Source organism: Ranitomeya imitator, chromosome 6 (genome assembly GCF_032444005.1).
Source record: "Ranitomeya imitator isolate aRanImi1 chromosome 6, aRanImi1.pri, whole genome shotgun sequence".
NCBI lineage: Eukaryota > Metazoa > Chordata > Amphibia > Anura > Dendrobatidae > Ranitomeya > Ranitomeya imitator.
The window spans coordinates 120,099,475-120,119,881 of NC_091287.1; the positions used below are offsets into that span (position 1 = coordinate 120,099,475).

The 20,407-nt window shown below is 43.3% G+C and overlaps 1 protein-coding gene across 2 annotated transcripts in view; it reads left to right on the forward strand.

Annotated features, from left to right (window-relative positions):
• CNOT10 (CCR4-NOT transcription complex subunit 10) overlaps positions 1-20,407 on the forward strand; it is a 147,181-nt gene that overhangs the window by 68,193 nt on the left and 58,581 nt on the right. For both annotated transcript variants that reach the window (XM_069730030.1, XM_069730029.1), the window contains 5 exons: positions 487-630; positions 5,808-6,010; positions 10,131-10,252; positions 11,966-12,142; positions 16,825-16,905. In XM_069730030.1, coding sequence (XP_069586131.1) covers positions 487-630; positions 5,808-6,010; positions 10,131-10,252; positions 11,966-12,142; positions 16,825-16,905 — 727 coding nt within the window. The remainder of the gene's footprint in view (positions 1-486; positions 631-5,807; positions 6,011-10,130; positions 10,253-11,965; positions 12,143-16,824; positions 16,906-20,407) is intronic.

Below are 20,407 nucleotides of genomic sequence, written 5' to 3' on the forward strand. Positions count from 1 at the left end.
ATATACAGTATAGCCTCCCACATAGCCTGCTGTATACAGTGTGAGCTCCCACAGAGCCCCCCTATATGCAGTATAGCCTCCCACATAGCCCGCTGTATACAGTGTGAGCCCCCACATAGCCCCCTATATACAGTATAGCCTCCCACATTGCCCCTATATACAGGCACACTTCCCCTACACACACGTTACTCTGCTTGCTCCAGCATCCGAGGATGCTGACAGCGGGCAAGGGCAGGTGCACCTCCTGGGCCACTGTTTTATCCTTTCCGCTGTCATGGGCCAGATTGGACCAGCCGGAGGGCCGGATGTGGCTTTCAGGGCTCTGCTGTACGCCATTGATACAGGATTCCCATAGGTGATGGATGCATTACTCCAGACGCTGCCATGTTCTTTTCTGGGATATGATTACTGCGCTTTTTGTCTGTAGCTATTTACATGTAATCTATGTGTAGCTTCTGTTCTCATGTTTTGTCTTTTCAATTTTAGGTGAATGTGTTCGCTGTATGTTTTGGAACAATCTCGGGTGCATCCATTTTGCTATGGGAAAACACAATTTAGGACTCTTCTATTTCAAAAAGGCTATCCAGGAAAACGATAACGCTTGTGCCCAGTTATCAACCCCAGACCAAGGTGACAGCCGGCCTATGTTCTTCATGTAATCTTATTGCTGGAATGAGTCTTTGTCCACATTAGGGTTTCTCCTACGGTTCTGTCCATTAATATTTGTAATAAACAATTTGAACAATCAATAGATAATTACTGTAGAATATAGGGGCTAGGTAATAAGCAGTATAGATCGGAGGTGGAGATGACTGTCATGAACGTTGTTTCTCCATATGGAAATGCTTATTGTATAGCTGAATAGTGTAACATGCCATGCTGTGCCGTAACAGAAAAACCGTGTGATGGCAATGACATGTTGGGAAAAAATATCCAGGTGTCACAATTCCTGTAGAACTTTTCTGGACTTTATACTTTTTCATAGAAAACCTGTTCACATGCATGTTTTATTAAATACATATACAGTTAGGGCCAGAAATATTTGGACAGTGACACAATTTTCGCGAGTTGGGCTCTGCATGCCACCACATTGGATTTGAAATGAAACCTCTACAACAGAATTCAAGTGCAGATTGTAACGTTTAATTTGAAGGGTTGAACAAAAATATCTGATAGAAAATGTAGGAATTGTACACATTTCTTTACAAACACTCCACATTTTAGGAGGTCAAAAGTAATTGGACAAATAAACATAACCCAAACAAAATATTTTTATTTTCAATATTTTGTTGCAAATCCTTTGGAGGCAATCACTGCCTTAAGTCTGGAACCCATGGACATCACCAAACGCTGGGTTTCCTCCTTCTTAATGCTTTGCCAGGCCTTTACAGCCGCAGCCTTCAGGTCTTGCTTGTTTGTGGGTCTTTCCGTCTTAAGTCTGGATTTGAGCAAGTGAAATGCATGCTCAATTGGGTTTAGATCTGGAGATTGACTTGGCCATTGCAGAATGTTCCACTTTTTGGCACTCATGAACTCCTGGGTAGCTTTGGATGTATGCTTGGGGTCATTGTCCATCTGTACTATGAAGCGCCGTCCAATCAACTTTGCAGCATTTGGCTGAATCTGGGCTGAAAGTATATCCCGGTACACTTCAGAATTCATCCGGCTACTCTTGTCTGCTCTTATGTCATCAATAAACACAAGTGACCCAGTGCCATTGAAAGCCATGCATGCCCATGCCATCACGTTGCCTCCACCATGTTTTACAGAGGATGTGGTGTGCCTTGGATCATGTGCCGTTCCCTTTCTTCTCCAAACTTATACAGTATAAAAATCCGAACATAATATGCAGTGGATACGGAAAGTATTCAGACCCCTTTACATTTTTCACTCTTTGTTTCATTGCAGCCATTTGGTAAATTCCAAAAAGTTCATTTTTTCTCATTAATGTACACTCTGCGCTCCATCTTGACTGAAAAACAGAAATGTACACATTTTTGCAAATTTATTAAAAAAGAAAAACTTAAATATCACATGTACATAAGTATTCAGACCATTTGCTCCGTATTCAGTAGAAGCACCCTTTTGAGCTAGTACAGCCATGAGTCTTCTTGGGAATTATGCAACAAGTTTTTCACACCTAGATTTGGGGATCCTCTGCCATTCTTCCGTGCAGATTCTCTCCAGTTCTGTCAGGTTGAATGGTGAACATTGGTGGACAGCCATTTTCACGTCTCTCCAGAGATGGTCAATTGGGTTTAGGTCAAGGCTCTGGATGGGCCAGTCAAGAATGGTCACATAGTTGTTCTGAAACCACTCTTTTGTTATTTTAGCAGTGTGCTTAGGGTCATTGTCTTGTTGGAAGGTGAACCTTCTGCCATGTCTGAGGTGCTGAGCACTCTAGAAGATGTTTTCATCCAGGATATCTCTGTACTTGGGCACATTTATGTTTCCTTCAATGGCAACCAGTCATCCTGCCCCTGCAGCTGAAAAACACCCCCATAGCATGATGCTGCCACCACCATGTTTCACTGTTGGGATTGTATTGGGCAGGTGATGAGCAGTGCCTGGATTTCTCCACACATACCACTTAGAATTATAACCAAAAAGGTCTATCTTCGTCTCATCAGACCAGAGAATCGGATTTCTCATACTCTGGGAGTCCTTCATTTGTTTTTTAGCAAACTCTATGTAGGCTTTCATATGTCTTGCACCGAGGAGAGGCTTCCGTCGGGCCACTCTGCCATAAAGGCCCGACTGGTGGAGGGCTGCAGTGATAGATGACTTTGTGGAACTTTCTCCCATCTCCCTACTGCATCTCTGGAGCTCAGCCAAGGCTGTCACCAAGGCTCTTCTCCCACGATTGCTCAGTTTTGGCTGGTCGGCCAGGTCTAGGAAGACTTCTGGTGGTCCCAAACTTCTTCCATTTACGGATTATGGAGGCCACTGTGCTCTTAGGAACCTTGAGTACTGCAGAAATTCTTCTGTAACCTTGGTCAGATCTGTGCCTTGCCACAATTCTGGCTCTGAGCTCCTTGGTCTGTTCCTTTGACCTCATGATTCTCATTTGGTCTGACATGCACTGTGAGCTGTGAGGTCTTACATAGACAGGTGTGTGCCTTTCCAAATCAAGTCCTATCAGTTTAATTAACAGCTGGACACCAATGAAGGAGCAGAACCATCTCGAGGAGGATCACAAGGAAATTACAGCATGTGACTAAAATATGAGTGTCTGAGCAAAGTGTCTGAATACTTATGACCATGTGATGTTTCAGTTTTTCTTTTTTTTTTTTTTTTTAAATTTCAAAAATTTCTACATTTGTTTTTTTTTGTTTTTTTAGTCCAGATGGGGTGCAGAATGAACATTAATGTGAAAAAAATGAACTTTTTTGAATTTACCAAATGGCTGCAATGAAACAGTGAAAAATTTAAAGGGGTCTGAATACTTTCCGTACCCACTGTACATATTCATAAATCAGGAGCGTCTTAGTCCATCACACCTCCTCATCAAGATCAGTGTGAACAGCGCCGGCCTTGATAAATCGGACCCTGTGTTTTTTGCCCTACATCAGTTATTTTTCCTATTTTTATTTTTGTTTAACCTGATAGTGATCAATGGCCTTAAATCTACAGCTCTTGGTTATGTACTCTCACAGGCATTATAAATTTATTGTGCAAGGGTAAACCTCAGTGCTCAATGTGCAGTGAATAGAAACATAGAACAAGCAGTCGGCACATACAATGCTTCTTTATAATGATAGAAATATTTCCAAGTGTACATGATGCTTTTAAATGGAAAATCCACCAGTGTTCTCACCATAGTGGGTTCAGTGCATTGGTGATGTGTACTGGCTAAACCCAAGCCATATTCAGCAGAGATGCTGCATTGATGGAGAAAGCCATGCCTGTTGTAACGTTCCTGTGCGAACGCTGTCTCCCCACCTCCCCCCATCAGTGGGTGTATGCCGAATATGTAGAAACAGATGAATGAGTGGCCCTTTTAAGTCCCGTAAAGCTTTTCTTTATTGAAACAAGGTAAAACATGTGTGTGGAGGAGCTGGCCACAGATAGGACACGGTCTGTTTCACTTCCCGCGTCCGTGTGTTAGCATCTGATAGAGATATAACAGAGGTGATCGACGCCAACCGCTTGTCACCTATAGACGGTGTCCCAATCTAAAAGACAAACTAGTTAGAAATCAGATAACCACGATATAAAAAAAATTGGTTAAACTATATGAAAATATATATATGAAGCCAGGAGGAACCTAATAAATCTAAAATATAACCTTTATTTGTCTCCTTTTAAAATAATTTCTAATGGATAGAACAATAAAAAAGTGCATATAGTGCTCAAAACAACCAGTGCTCAGTAAAAAATGGTTTGATCTCACCACATCAGCCGTTTTTTCAGGAGCGTCCTCATGTACATTTGCAGGGAAGGGAAAAGTAGAAAATGACTATGCTACCCGGTCGTGCCCCTGTACTGCTCCCGTCCTGACAAGGACAGTCCCCAAGTCAGGCTAAGTTTTGTACCCACCATAAACAAATAACTTTCCCTATGCGTTTCCTCTCCCATAGGGGAGATTCCTCAGGGGAACAGAAAAATCGGGGGTATACATATAATACGATGTACTATTTAGAGATGTTGAGCCCCTGCATTGGCAGGTGGCTCCTATGTGTCCAGTGCACCTGGCTTCCAGTGTGGACTATGGTATGGTATTAAACTATATGAGAATATAATTTAATTACAGACGTGGTTCCTCAACGTATTGCAAGTTCCATTTGAATGGAAATCACATAAGTTTTGGGGCGATCATGCACCTTGTTACCAAATTTATATCTTGTAAAATCCAATTTGTATATATTATAGTATGTCCCTGTGGCAGGTTTTATATAGGGAAAACAATCAGACCATTATATGTGAGATTTCAGCCTAGGTATGATTGTAATCAGTATAATTGTGCTGACCTGACACTGTCTGTAGTTTACTGTGCACAATCCTGCTGACAGGTCCCTTTAAAGAAGCTGGTGGAAAGCATGCCAAGACACATGAAAGCTGTGATTAAAAATCGTGGTTATTCCACAAAATATTGATTTCTGAACTCTTCCTGAGTTAAAACATTGGTATTGTTGTTTCTAAATGATTATGAACTTGTTTTCTGTGCATTATTTGAAGTTTGAAAGCACTGGGTTGTTGTTGTTTTTTTTTTTTTATTTTGACCATTTCTCCTTTTCAGAAAAGAAAATGCAAAATTTATTGCATGGAAATTCAGAGTCATGTTGTCAGAAGTTTATAGAATAAAAGAACAGTTTACATGTTACTCAAAAATGTACCTATGAAGAGAAAAATCAGATAAACTGAACATTTAGCAGTGGTCTCTTAATTTTTGCCAGAGCTGTATAAGTGTAAGCTGGCAGCATGGCTGAGCCGCTGGTCTGATCTGTCCGATGCTGCCGGCAGGGTCAGCTCTGCCTCTGCAGCATCAGAGGAATGCCTCTGCACGGACGCTGACCGGATCCGGCCAGTTTCTGAGCAGTGCTTGCAAGCGCTCTAGAAAAGAGCCTGAGCTCGTTGCCTAGGAAACTGGCCACCTCTGATAAACTGTATAAATGGCCAGTAACTAGGCATCAAGCGGTAAATAATAAAGCTAAAAATCCCTTCCTTCTTGAGAACTTAATGTTTTTAATAAGAGGTAAATTGTAAAGTTTCTTGTTTTTACTGCACTTTGCAGTTTTGCCTTTTTTATGATTATGATAAAAGACCTTTTCGGTGTCATTTACAAGTATTGTTCTTGTATTTTACAGGGAGGAAGTTTTCAGGCAGACCGATGTGCACGCTGTTGACCAACAAACGCTACGAGCTGCTGTATAACTGTGGCATTCAGCTCCTGCACATCGGCAGGCCGCTGGCAGCCTTTGAGTGTTTGATCGAAGCTGTTCAGGTTTATCACTCCAACCCGCGGCTCTGGCTGAGGTTAGCGGAGTGCTGCATAGCTGCCAATAAAGGGGTAGGTGACCAAGTCATACCTCTGCTCTGAGATCAACGAAATGTACACTTGTACTTACACTTTTACATTTTTCCTCTTATTTTCTTCGAACTCCTGAACACCTAGAAAAGGAAGAAAATGCCTTTTTTTCTTTAGTCTCTCTTTATTTTTATACCTCTACTATATATCCTACTTTAGTTTGTGATACTCCAGTGTGCCGTCACCTCCTATCCCCAGTGGCACCTTTTCTCTTCTTTGTCTGAAATTCCTGTGACCTCTGGATGTTCCGTTACAACATAAGGCATTTCATGGTGAACTTCGTTATCCAAGGATTATGTAAATGGCAGCAATGTCCGTTTTATATCCCGAAATCCTAAAAAATTCATTCTCAGGATGCTCTTTTGTGATAGTCTTAAGAAATTAAAATATATGAATCCTCCTTTATATTGAGTTATGTAAAAGTAGTGCTGATGTAAATAGAGAAGATACAAGACGTTACATGTTATTGCTACCCCATGTAAGAGCAGCATAACATAGGGACAGCGACTCTAATTCTAGTGATGTGTCTTTTACTGGGCTGCTTGCTGCAGTATTGAAAAAAAAAAAACAACAACACTGTTATAGCTTTAGATTTAGCAGTTCTCTGAACACTGAGCCCACACCACTCATTGGCAGCTTTCTGCCTACGCACAGTGTGCACAGAAAGCTGCCAATCCGTGGTGGAAATGGGGTTATACAGAGCTCATTAATGTGGAGGGCTGCTTGCAAACAGGTTTTTTTTTTTAGTTCTCTAGTGATAATCTCTGCTGATAAAACAGTGATTTAATATAATTACTGCAAGCAGCCCAGTAAGAGACATAGCTGGAATCAGAGTCTCGCGATATACCTTATATTACTCTCTGAATTGTGGCAAAAGCCTGGTGACAGATTGTGTTTAAGGAAATCTAGGAATGATTCTATTTTTCGGAGAAGCTACTATTCTGCCTGTCACTTATATTTATTACTAGATGGTGGCCCAATTCTAACGTATCAGGTATTCTAGAATATGTATAGTGGTGTATAACACAGCCCACGTAGTATATAGCACAGCCCACGTAGTATATAGCACGGCCCACGCAGTATATAGCACGGCCCACGCAGTGTATAGCACGGCCCACGCAGTGTATAGCACGGCCCATGCAGTGTGTGTAGCACGGCCCACGCAGTGTATAGCACGGCCCACGCAGTGTATAGCACGGCCCACGCAGTGTGTGTAGCACGGCCCACGCAGTGTGTGTAGCACGGCCCACGCAGTGTGTGTAGCACGGCCCACGCAGTGTGTGTAGCACGGCCCACGCAGTGTGTGTAGCACGGCCCACGCAGTGTGTGTAGCACGGCCCACGCAGTGTGTGTAGCACGGCCCACGCAGTGTGTGTAGCACGGCCCACGTAGTATATAGCAATGTGGGCACCATATCCCTGTTAAAAAAAAATAGAATAAAAATAGTTATATACTCACCTTCTGGCAGCCCCCGGATCCAGCCCAGGCATTTAGCAATGCTCCTCGCGACGCTTCGGTCCCAAGAATGCATTGCGGCAATAACACATGATGATGTAGCGGTCTCGCGAGACCGCTATGTCATCTCCGGTCATTGCTGCTATGCATTCTTGTGACCGGAGCCGCGCGAGGAGTGGGAAAGGTGCTGGAAGGTGAGAATATAATGATTTTTTAAATTTTTTTAAATTATTTTTAACATTAGATCTTTTTACTATTGATGCTGCATATGCAGCATCAATAGTAAAAAGTTGGTCACACAGGGTTAATAGCAGTGTTAACGGACTGTGTTATGCCACGGTGTAAAGCAGTCTGTTTACACGGACGGGGAGTAGGGAGGGGGCACTGACTGGAGGGGAGTAGGGAAGGGATTTTCGTGACAGACAAACAGACGAAAGTCACCCTTAGACAATTATATAGATAGATGCCTCCGAGATGTGCTTCCTGGATTACAGCCAGCAGGGGGCGCACATGTATCAGTCTTCTTCCCTGACAGACAAGACACTCTCAGCTCGGAGCCTACACATAGTCTTCATCGATACAGGAAACCCCATTATCTTTCTTTTTAATATGTATTTCATTGTTTTGTAGAAAAGACAATAATATGCTGTGAAATCACAACTATAGTATTATACCCCAATATCCGCATTTTGATCATCTCTCCTCATTTACTGTTTTTCATCTACATCTGTTCCTTTTATATGTGCTGTAGTGAATGCACAGATTTTTTTTCCTTTCCCTCTTCATACAATTACATACGATAGTTCTGAGAGGACTTTGCTAACATGTAGCCAAGATAACCGGCACATACCTACATCCAAAAATGTCGTCTTTGATGCTGTATAACTGTTCTTCTTAAATCCCGCAGTGCAGGTAATGGGTGGGCTGTAGTGGTGGTCCTATGACTTACTTGTTCCTCTTTTTAAACATGTAGGCAAATAAGGCCACATTGACATTTGTGATGGTCCTAATAATAATATGGGCCCGGGAACTGACAGGCAGGTAGTTGCTTACTACTAGTGCCTGCCGCTGGTCTCTGCTGGACCTGAGCATGCACAGACCACTCTTTTCAACAATTTAGCACCTTCTGCTGACATGTCGCCAGAGCAGCAGCTTCTCTTCCACTTTGCTCTGTTGACAGGGTGTGACTGCTGATGTCATGCTGATTGATAGACTGCTTGAGAAGAGCCATCTGACAATCAGCATGACGCTGGCAGTCATGTCCCATCAACAGCGGAGCCCGAAAGATTAATAGCCGTCTGATGATATGAAGCAGTTGAATCGCAGGCAGGAGCGGTCAGTGACATCTTTGAGCCAGCTGGGTAAAACAGGCAGCTAGTAACCTTTGTCGACAACTGCCTGTTTGTTTGTAGGCCCGTAGTAAAAAGAATAGGACAAACCTTTTTATTTTTCAAAATCATTTGTTGCATAGCAGGTGCAAATAGAAGCAGGGGGACCCGCTGATTGTTAAGGGATCTCTCTGGATTTCTGTTGTCAGTCTTAAAAACTTAAAAAAAAGTTTTGCCTGCTGCTCCTTTCCTCCTCCATACCATTTTAATAATGAACAAGTGCTGAAACCCACATGGACCTGGAATAATCGGTGTGACCCTGATCATTACATTTATGCATCAGATCTTTTTTAGATATGAATTCAGTTTCTCTCCTAAAAGCAGAACAGACAAATGGAATATCAAAATGTGCGAACGCTACCGTTCTGTCCTATTAGGAATTCTGGGCATTTTAGTCCAGCCGTAGACACATGTATAGGTAGACTGCATCTGTCGGCAGTTTTAAGGCTTACAGGTAGTTGAAAAGAGGACGGGTCACCAAGTTAGAAATGGCTAGTCTTTATTCCTTGTGCTCCTCTAAGTATGCCATTTTGTTTTTTTTTAAATCCGTCATATGGTTTCAGAGATACAGGCTTTTTTTTTTACTGCAAAGTGTTATAGTCATCACTAAGGGGGCAACGCTCAATAGGAAGTAATGCAGAGCAGCCTACAGACATCTCTCTGGAACTGTATGGCAGATTTAAATGGGACCTGTCACCTTGGAAAATGCTATTTACCTACAGGTATGGAGTTAATCTACAGGTAAATAGCCTCGCCATGCTGCCTCGCCTCTTTACTGAAAGTGCAGCTGTTGGAAGAAAATGAACTTTTTTCCTTCCTGGAGCCGCCAGCTTTCAGTCACAGGGGAGGGTGTGGAATGATGACAGTCGCACTCACAGCACCGCTCACTATATGCACTTTTATTGTCAGCCGGGTCTGCAGTACATCTGTGCAGTGTGAGCTGTCAGTGACCGTGCTGCAGTAATAGTACTCTCTTCCCGAGGCTATGCCCAGACCTGGTGGGTTTACTGCACCACAACAGGCTGAGCTGATCACAGTTTGCGATGGTTTTTCCAAACTTCCAACTTGCAGAAGAAAAAATCATACACTTTCTGCAGGAGTATGGGCAAATCCTGCAGGGTATGGGCCCTACCATGTTCTAATACTGCGGCATGCTCTTGCTGTATGTACTCTTAATATGTAGGCACCTATTTATAAATATAACAGTTTATCATTTTACATAATTATCTTGTAGGTTAGCAATTTTCGTTTTCTTTCAGACACCTGAACAGGAAACAAAAGGTCTTCCAAGCAAGAAGGGCATCGTACAATCTGTAGTGGGCCAGGGTTATCACCGGAAGATAGTGCTAGCGTCACAATCCGTTCAGAATCTCTTGTACAAGTAAGATTGTTTTTAATTTTTTAAGCTTCTAGGTTGTCAATGTGAACAATTGTTCTTTCATAGAAATTGCATATAGGCTGCGGTTATACTGAGCAGGTTAACGGAGAACCACCCCCCTGTTGTTTTTTTTTTGTGTGTGGTCAGAGGTAACCATCCCAAGCGCTCACTAGAAGTCTATGAAAAATATTTAGAATTGAGATTCCTCAGTTATTGATACCTTTTAATGGCTAACTGAAAAGATGGTAACAAATTGCAAGCTTTCGAGACTACACCTGTCTCTTCATCAGGCAAAGACTAAAAGCTTTTAGTCTTTGCCTGATGAAGAGACCTGTATAGTCTCGAAAGCTTGCAATTTGTTACCATCTTTTCAGTTAGCCATTAAAAGGTATCAACCACTGAGGACTCTCAATCTACTATATAATTGTCTAAGGGTCACTTCCGTCTTTCTGTCTGTCTGTCACGGATATTCATTGGTCGCGGCCTCTGTCATGGAAATCCAAATCGCTAATTGGTCGTGGCCACGACCAATCAGTGACTGGCACAGTCCAGCGGAAAAATGGCCAATCCTTCCTCCCCGCAGTCAGTGCCCACTCCGTACTCCCCTCCAGTCAGTGCTCACACAGGGTTAATGGCAGCGTTGACCGCAGTGTAACGCACTCGGTTAATGCTGCTATTAACCCTGTGTGACCAACTTTTTACTATTCATGCTGCCTATGCCGCATCAATAGTAAAAAGATCTAATGTTAAAAATAATAATAATAAAAAAAATAGTTATATACTCACCGTCCGTCAGATCAGGAACAGGCCTTTCCCGCTCCTCGCGACGCCCCGGTGACCGCTCCATGCATTGCGGTCTCGCGAGACCGCTAAGTCATCATCTCGCGAGACCGCTACGTCATCATCTCGCGAGACCGCAATGCACTCTTCAGACCGGAGGACGCGAGGAACGTCGGTAACCGCTTCGATCCGGGGGCCAACGGAGGATGAGTATATAACTATTTTTTATTTTAATTCTTCTTTTTTTTTTTAACAGGGATATGGTGCCCACATTGCTATATATTGCATGGGCTGTGCAATATACTACACGGGCTGTTATATACTGCGTGGGCTGGGCAATATACTACGTGGCTGTGCAGTGTGCTGCGCGGGCTGTGCAGTGTGCTGCGCGGACATGCATATTCTAGAATACCAGATGCGTTAAAATCGGGCCACCATCTAGTTCTAAATATTTTTCTATCTACTGGCTAACACTGTACCAAGATACAGTATATATCTTTCCTGTATAAGTCTATGGCGATAGATTTACATTGAGTTGTGGCTTCCGGCTATCCCAGCGAACACTGGAGCAATCCGGCAGGTCACAAACTGTAGATGATCGGAGCGGCGCAGGGAACAGATAAAGATGGACCCTGGTAAGTGTCATACTAGGGCTAGGGAATTTACATTAGTGGCACCACTCCCAAGGTATAGTTTTGATAATGTCCAAAAAAAATAACTAATGATGAAGACTAGTAAACCTGCTGTCATGTACTGGATAAAAATCTATTAGAAAAATCCACTCCACATTAGTGTTGGTCTTTTGGGGAGAATTTACTGTGTAGGTGTATAAAAAAAAAAAAAAAATCAGAAACAAAAAAAATTGCATTTATTTATTGACTGCTTATAATTTACTTTCGTATTGTAACCTTATAATTTTTGTTTTCTGTGTGTTAGCGATGGGGAATCTTCAGCCATTCCAGTAGCTAGTATGGAGTTTGCAGCGATTTGCTTAAGAAATGCTTTGCTTCTGTTGCCTGAAGACCAACAAGATGGTAACAAAGAAAATGGTGCAAAGAATATCAGTCAGATGGGCAACACAGACTCCAGTGGGGAGAGCACGGAGGCATGCAGGTAACGGCTACCAACTTTATTCTGTAAGTTCAGTTGTAACAAATTTTGCAGTGAATCTTTTAATGGCATGTGAACACGGTCAGTAATTGGCAGCTCATTGGACGCCGCCCATCTCTGCTGCATCCAAAGCTCTACCGGCTATTGATCGCAGGTGATTCCGCATGTGTTCATTGAACCATCTGTAATCACTGCGCCCAATACATTGTACAGGTGAGATTTGTCTAGCGGAGGCTTGCGTCTCCCCAAGATAAATAAACATGCTGCCGTCTGGAAAGACATGCTGCATGTCCGTCTCCGCAGGTATTTGTGGATGCTTAATGGGCATGAGATTTCTTGAAATCCCATCCTCTATGCTGTAACATCTAGACGATGCAGGTTGGATGCTGCACAAGTATCCAGCCTGCAGCGTTTATTGATCGTCTGCACATACCCTAAGAAATCCAACAAAAAAAATATATATATTTTTTTTTTTACTTTATTTCATTGTCACATCCATAGCATTTTTTCTGTCAAAGTAGCATTATGAGGGCTTGTTTTGTTTTTTTTAAAAGGACCAGTTGTATTCATCAGTATCGCATTTTAAGCTATATAAAGTTGATCGCCTAACTTTTATTAACGCTTTATGGGGAGAAATAAGAAAAAAAAATCCATGTGCATGACAGCGTGGCAAACACTGCTTCTGATCGGCAGTTAAACCATCCCCGCTGGTCAGAGAGCCGCGGTTCCCACGCTGTCAAGACAGCATGAGCACTCAGCTGTGATTTGTGGTATAAAGTTTACCTCCAGTCACTGGTGTCAGCTGATGGGACCACAGCTCCCATCATCTGACGCTTGCTGCCGCTAATAACAGCGGGAGCAGGAGCTGCTGATGGGAGTATTCATCAGCCGCTCCTGCGCAGTAAATAGATACTGTATATACTCGAGTATAAGCCGAGATTTTCAGCCCATTTTTTGGGGCTGAAAGTTCCCCTCTCGGCTTATACTCGAGTCATACCCGGGGGTCGGCACGGGAGGGGGAGCGGGGCTGTGTAATTATACTTACCTGCTCCCGGCGCAGTCCCTGCAGTCCCTGCTTCTTCCAGCGCTGCATCTTCTTCCTGTATTGAGTGGTCACATGGCACCGCTCATATACAGTAATGAATATGCGGCTCCACCCCCCATAGAGGTGGAGCTGCATATTCATTACTGTATATGAGCGGTGACGCTGCCTGCTCAATACAGGAGGAAGATGCAGCGCCGGGGAAGAAGCAGGGACGCAGCGCCAGAACCAGGTAAGTATACGGGGAGGGGGAGCGCTGCGCTGCGCGATAGTCACCTGCTCCTCGGTCCGGGTGTCGCTCTGTCTTCAGCAGTAATGCTCAGGTCAGAGGGCGCGGTGACGTAGTCAGTGCGCGCCCTCTGCTGAGCGTCAGTGCCGAAGACTAAGCCGCACGAGGAGCAGGTGACAGTGCCGGGGTCCTGAGCGAAGACAGGTGAGTATGTGATTTTTTTTTTTTTTTTCCTTTATGGCAGCCACAGCATATGGGGCAAGTGACTGCAGAGCATCTTATGGGGCCATACTTGTGCAGCACTATTTGGGACAAGTGGCTGTGCAGAGCATCTTATGGGGCCATACTTGTGCAGCATTATATGGGGCAAGTAGCTGTGCAGAGCATCTTATGGGGCCATACTTGTGCAGCATTATATGGGGCAAGTGGCTGTGCAGAGCATCTTATGGGGCCATACTTGTGCAGCATTATAAGGGGCAAGTGGCTGTGCGGAGCATCTGTATGGGGCCATAACGCTTGCGCAGCACTATATGGGGCAAGTGGCTGTACGGAGCACTATAATGGGGCCATAACACTTGTGCAGCATTATATGGGGCAAGAAGCTGTGTGGAGCATCTGTATGGGGCCATAACACTTGTGCAGCACTATATAGGGCAAATATCTCTATGGAGCATCTTATGAGGCCCTTATTACCCTTTATGCAGGATTATATGGGACATATTTTAATATGGAGCATCTAATGGGGCCCATCAAACTTTATGGAGCATTATATGGGGCTCCTGATTCAATATGGATATTCAAAAACACTTAACCTTCTGATGTCTCAATTAATTTTACTTTTATTGGTATCTATTTTTGCTTTTGAAATTTACCGGTAGCTGCTGCATTTCCCACCCTAGGCTTATACTCGAGTCATTAAGTTTTCCCAGTTTTTTGTGGCAAAATTAGGGGGGTCGGCTTATACTCGGGTCGGCTTATACTCGAGTATATACGGTAATTAAAAAAAAGGGCTGCAACCCTCAGCTGTCAGCTTCAGCAAGGCTAGTTATCGAGAATAGAGGGGTCCCTACACCATATTTTTCAATTACCGTATATACTCGAGTATAAGAACACCCGAGTATAAGCTGATTTCCCCCCTAATTTTGACAAAAAAAACTGGGAAACTTAATGACTCAAGTATAAGCCTAGGGTGGGAAATGCAGCAGCTACCGGTAAATTTCAAAAGCAAAAAATAGATACCAATAAAAGTAAAATTAATTGAAACATCAGTAGGTTAAGTGTTTTTGAATATCCATATTGAAGCAGGAGCCCCATATAATGCTCCATACAGTTTATGATGGCTCCATAAGATGCTCTATATTAAAATATGCCCCATATAATGCTGCACAAATGTTGATTATGGCCCCATAAGATGCTCCATACAGACATTTGCCCCATAAAATGCTGCACATGGCCCCATAAGATGCTCCATACAGATATTTGCCCCATATAGTGCTGCACATGGCCCCATACAGATATTTGTCCCATGTAATGCTACACATGGCCCCATAAGATGCTCCATACAGATATTTGCCCCATGTAATGCTGCATATGGCCCCATACAGATATTTGCCCCATATGCTGTTGCTGCGATTAAAAAAAATAAAAGATTCACATACTCACCTCTCTTTGCTATATTCACCTGCTCCGTGTTCCAGCGCCGGCCGCCACTGTGTCTTCCCGTCCTCTGCACCGACGTTCAGGCAGAGGGCGGCGCGCACTAATCGTGTCATCGCGCCCTCTGACCTGAGCGTCACTGCAGAGGACGCGGAAGATGCAGCGGCGCTGACGGTGGAACGGGGAGCAGGTGAATATCGCGCTGCGTTATACTCACCTGCTCCTGGCGCCGGCAGCTTCTTCCTGTAGTGAGCGGTCACATGGTACTGCTCATTACAGTAATGAATATGCGGCTCCACCCTTATGGGAGTGGGGTCCATATTCATTACTGTAATGAGCGGTACCATGTGACCGCTCACTACAGGAAGAAGCTGCCGAGGAAAAGACGTGCAGGGACCGCACCAGGAGCAGGTGAGTATTATTACACAGCTCTGCTCCCCCTCCCCTGCCGACCCCTGGGTATGACTCGAGTATAAGCCGAGAGGGTTACTTTCAGCCCAAAAAAGTGGGCTGAAAATCTCGGATTATACTCGAGTATATACGGTATTTAAATAATTAAAACGGCGTAGGTTCCCTCTTATTTTTGACAACCAGCTTTGCTAAAGCAGAGAGCTGGGGGCTGGTATTCTCAGGCTGGAAAGGGGCCATGGATATTGGCCCCCCCAGCCTAAAAATAGCAGCTACAGCTGCCCAGACGTTTTTATTTAGGCTAGGGTCACATTGCGTTAGTGCAACCCGTTTAGCGCTAGCGGGTTGCGCTAACGCAATGTTTTTACTGTGGCCGCATCCCGGGGTCGCGGTAACGTCCCCGCTCTCACAGATCCCAAGCAGCGTCCGCGGCGCGCCAGGAAACACCGGCGCGTCGCTAGCGCGTGCCGAACATGGCACGCGCTAGTGCTGCGCGTTCCCATTGCCGTGAATGGGCGCGCTAACGGACGCGTTGCACGGCGTTAATTTCGCCGTGCAACGCTGTCCTTTAAGCGCGTTCCCATAACGCAATGGGAACCCAGCCTTATTTATTTACAGCGCAAGAGTCGGCTAATGAATACACCCATCAACAGCTGGTATTAGCGGCAGCAAGTAAGCTTTATACCTCCAATCACAGCTGAGCGCTCACGCTGACAGCGTGGGAACCGCGGCTCTCTGACTGGCGGGGATGATTTCGCCGCAGATCAGAAGCGGTGTTTGCCATGCTGTCATGCACATGACAGCAGTGCAAACACTGGATGTTCGGGCCCCCATTCAACTAAATGGCGTCCGACTACTGTTCTGGTACCCGAACTTTTTGTAACTGTTCGGCCGAACGCGCCGGACCTAAACATCCAGGTGTCCGCCCCTCTCTAGTGATAACAAATGGTGGTTTAACCCATCCAGATAAAGTTTGCAGTGCATGTGCTGAGAAGCATTTTCCGAAAGACGATTTCTGCTGCATCAATAGAAATGAATTGCTAATGTTTTGCATATTGTTAATGGCCACATGGATTTGGAGAAACCCTGCGGTCAGTAGAAGGCAACTGTTAGCAAATCCTAATGATGAAAGCCCCTGCAGTGCTTAAAAAGTGGTATAAAAGCGGATACCACTTGGACAGATGTGGAGCACTTTGTGACCGCAGCCAAAAGGTTTGCCGTAATATTCATCTGCTGCTGTGCCAACGATTCTGAATGGTCACGCTCATTTTTATTTGATGAAACAGGAAAACTTTAAATGGCAAATTGTGGAGCCCTAAAATACAATATTTTTTTGCATTTTTCTTTCAGCAATAAAAACCATGAAGGTGATAAATTTCTTCCTGCTCCACCTTCTGCACCACTGAAGCGGCAAGAACTAGAAAATCTAAGGTATTAACTTGTAATTCTTCTTTAATTACTAGTCTCTTTCATATACTTACCTGTCACTGCAGACTAGTCGCTTTCATATACTTACCTGTCACTGCAGACTACATCCGTGACTCTGAGGATTTTGGGTTACTGCATGTGGCAGACTCGTTGCAGAAATGTTTGTGACCTGAAATTCTGCACGATTCATCTGAGTGGATTTGTTTCTGCAGAATCTGAATAGATTTCTGCAGGTCTCATTCAGATGAGTACAGGTCCTTCTCAAAAAATTAGCATATAGTGTTAAATTTCATTATTTACCATAATGTAATGATTACAATTAAACTTTCATATATTATAGATTCATTATCCACCAACTGAAATTTGTCAGGTCTTTTATTGTTTTAATACTGATGATTTTGGCATACAACTCCTGATAACCCAAAAAACCTGTCTCAATAAATTAGCATATCAAGAAAAGGTTCTCTAAACGACCTATTACCCTAATCTTCTGAATCAACTAATTAACTCTAAACACATGCAAAAGATACCTGAGGCTTTTATAAACTCCCTGCCTGGTTCATTACTCAAAACCCCCATCATGGGTAAGACTAGCGACCTGACAGATGTCAAGAAGGCCATCATTGACACCCTCAAGCAAGAGGGTAAGACCCAGAAAGAAATTTCTCAACAAATAGGCTGTTCCCAGAGTGCTGTATCAAGGCACCTCAATGGTAAGTCTGTTGGAAGGAAACAATGTGGCAGAAAACGCTGTACAACGAGAAGAGGAGACCGGACCCTGAGGAAGATTGTGGAGAAGGACCGATTCCAGACCTTGGGGAACCTGAGGAAGCAGTGGACTGAGTCTGGTGTGGAAACATCCAGAGCCACCGTGCACAGGCGTGTGCAGGAAATGGGCTACAGGTGCCGCATTCCCCAGGTAAAGCCAATTTTGAGCTACAGAGAAGCAGCACTGGACTGTTGCTAAGTGGTCCCAAGTACTTTTTTCTGATGAAAGCAAATTTTGCATGTCATTCGGAAATCAAGGTGCCAGAGTCTGGAGGAAGACTGGGGAGAAGGAAATGCCAAAATGCCTGAAGTCCAGTGTCAAGTACCCACAGTCAGTGATGGTGTGGGGTGCCATGTCAGCTGCTGGTGTTGGTCCACTGTGTTTCATCAAGGGCAGGGTCAATGCAGCTAGCTATCAGGAGATTTTGGAGCACTTCATGCTTCCATCGGCTGAAATGCTTTATGGAGATGAAGATTTCATTTTTCAGCACGACCTGGCACCTGCTCACAGTGCCAAAACCACTGGTAAATGGTTTACTGACCATGGTATTACTGTGCTCAATTGGCCTGCCAACTCTCCTGACCTGAACCCCATAGAGAATCTGTGGGATATTGTGAAGAGAAAGTTGAGAGACGCAAGACCCAACACTCTGGATGAGCTTAAGGCCGCTATTGAAGCATCCTGGGCCTCCATAACATCTCAGCAGTGTCACAGGCTGATTGCCTCCATGCCACGCCGCATTGAAGCAGTCATTTCTGCCAAAGGATTCCCGACCAAGTATTGAGTGCATAACTGAACATTATTATTTGTTGGTTTTTTTGTTTGTTATTAAAAAACACTTTTATTTGATTGGATGGGTGAAATATGCTAATTTATTGAGACAGGTTTTTGGGGTTATCAGGAGTTGTATGCCAAAATCATCAGTATTAAAACAATAAAAGACCTGACAAATTTCAGTTGGTGGATAATGAATCTATAATATATGAAAGTTTAATTGTAATCATTACATTATGGTAAATAATGAAATTTAACACTATATGCTAATTTTTTGAGAAGGACCTGTAGCAGAGAAAGTTCTGCAACAAACCTGCCACTTACAGTCCAATCTTTCTGTATACTCCACTCTCCGAGCTATGAGCGTGTTCAGACATCAGCTGTGCCGTTCTGCCTCCTGAGCGAGCTTTTCAGCAATATGTGGGTTCTCTGCACCTGGACCCCTACCAATCTGCATGAAATTTACGGACCTTCAAAAATATATATTAAAAATAATAGTAGCAAAGCTGTAGTCACGCTTTTTAAGGCCATGTTCCCATGTGCAAAAATGCAGCAGTTTTTTTTCTTGCAGGTTTCCACCGCAAATTAGTCAATAGCAATCTGGTTTGGCTCTTCAGTTTTTAATGCATTTTTGCCTTTTATTGATGTTTTTCAATGCATTTTTTTATGAAAATGCTAGAATTCTGTACTTACAATTGCGTTTTTTACATGCATTTTTTCAGGTTTTGATAGAATCTTAAAGAGAGTCAGCAAAAATGCATAGTTTGTGTCTTCAAATGCACAATGGACCCAATCGTTCATGAAACATCCACTTTGATTGAACTGTTAAAGGCAGCAAATTATTTGCACAAGAAAAAGCAGCAGAAAAAAGTCTTTACACTGCGTAGTCCTCTGTTGCTAGGAAATTAAAAGTTTAATAATAATCATTGTTCAAATCAAATATAACAGAAACCATGGAAAGTCTACTTCTAAAGCAGATAGATGAAGCTGCAACCCATAATGAGGTCCTGGTTATGGGGGACTTTAACTACCCGGATATTAACTGGGAAACAGAAACCTGTGAAACCCATAAAGGCAACAGGTTTCTGCTAATAACCAAGAAAAATTATCTTTCACAATTGGTGCAGAATCCAACCAGAGGAGCAGCACTTTTAGACCTAATACTATCTAATAGACCTGACAGAATAACAAATCTGCAGGTGGTTGGGCATTTAGGAAATAGCGACCACAATATTGTGCAGTTTCACCTGTCTTTCACTAGGGGGACTTGTCAGGGAGTCACAAAAACACTGAACTTTAGGAAGGCAAAGTTTGACCAGCTTAGAGATGCCCTTAATCTGGTAGACTGGGACAATATCCTCAGAAATAAGAATACAGATAATAAATGGGAAATGTTTAAGAACATCCTAAATAGGCAGTGTAAGCGGTTTATACCTTGTGGGAATAAAAGGACTAGAAATAGGAAAAACCCAATGTGGCTAAACAAAGAAGTAAGACAGGCAATTAACAGTAAAAAGAAAGCATTTGCACTACTAAAGCAGGATGGCACCATTGAAGCTCTAAAAAACTATAGGGAGAAAAATACTTTATCTAAAAAACTAATTAAAGCTGCCAAAAAGGAAACAGAGAAGCACATTGCTAAGGAGAGTAAAACTAATCCCAAACTGTTCTTCAACTATATCAATAGTAAAAGAATAAAAACTGAAAATGTAGGCCCCTTAAAAAATAGTGAGGAAAGAATGGTTGTAGATGACGAGGAAAAAGCTAACATATTAAACACCTTCTTCTCCACGGTATTCACGGTGGAAAATGAAATGCTAGGTGAAATCCCAAGAAACAATGAAAACCCTATATTAAGGGTCACCAATCTAACCCAAGAAGAGGTGCGAAACCGGCTAAATAAGATTAAAATAGATAAATCTCCGGGTCCGGATGGCATACACCCACGAGTACTAAGAGAAC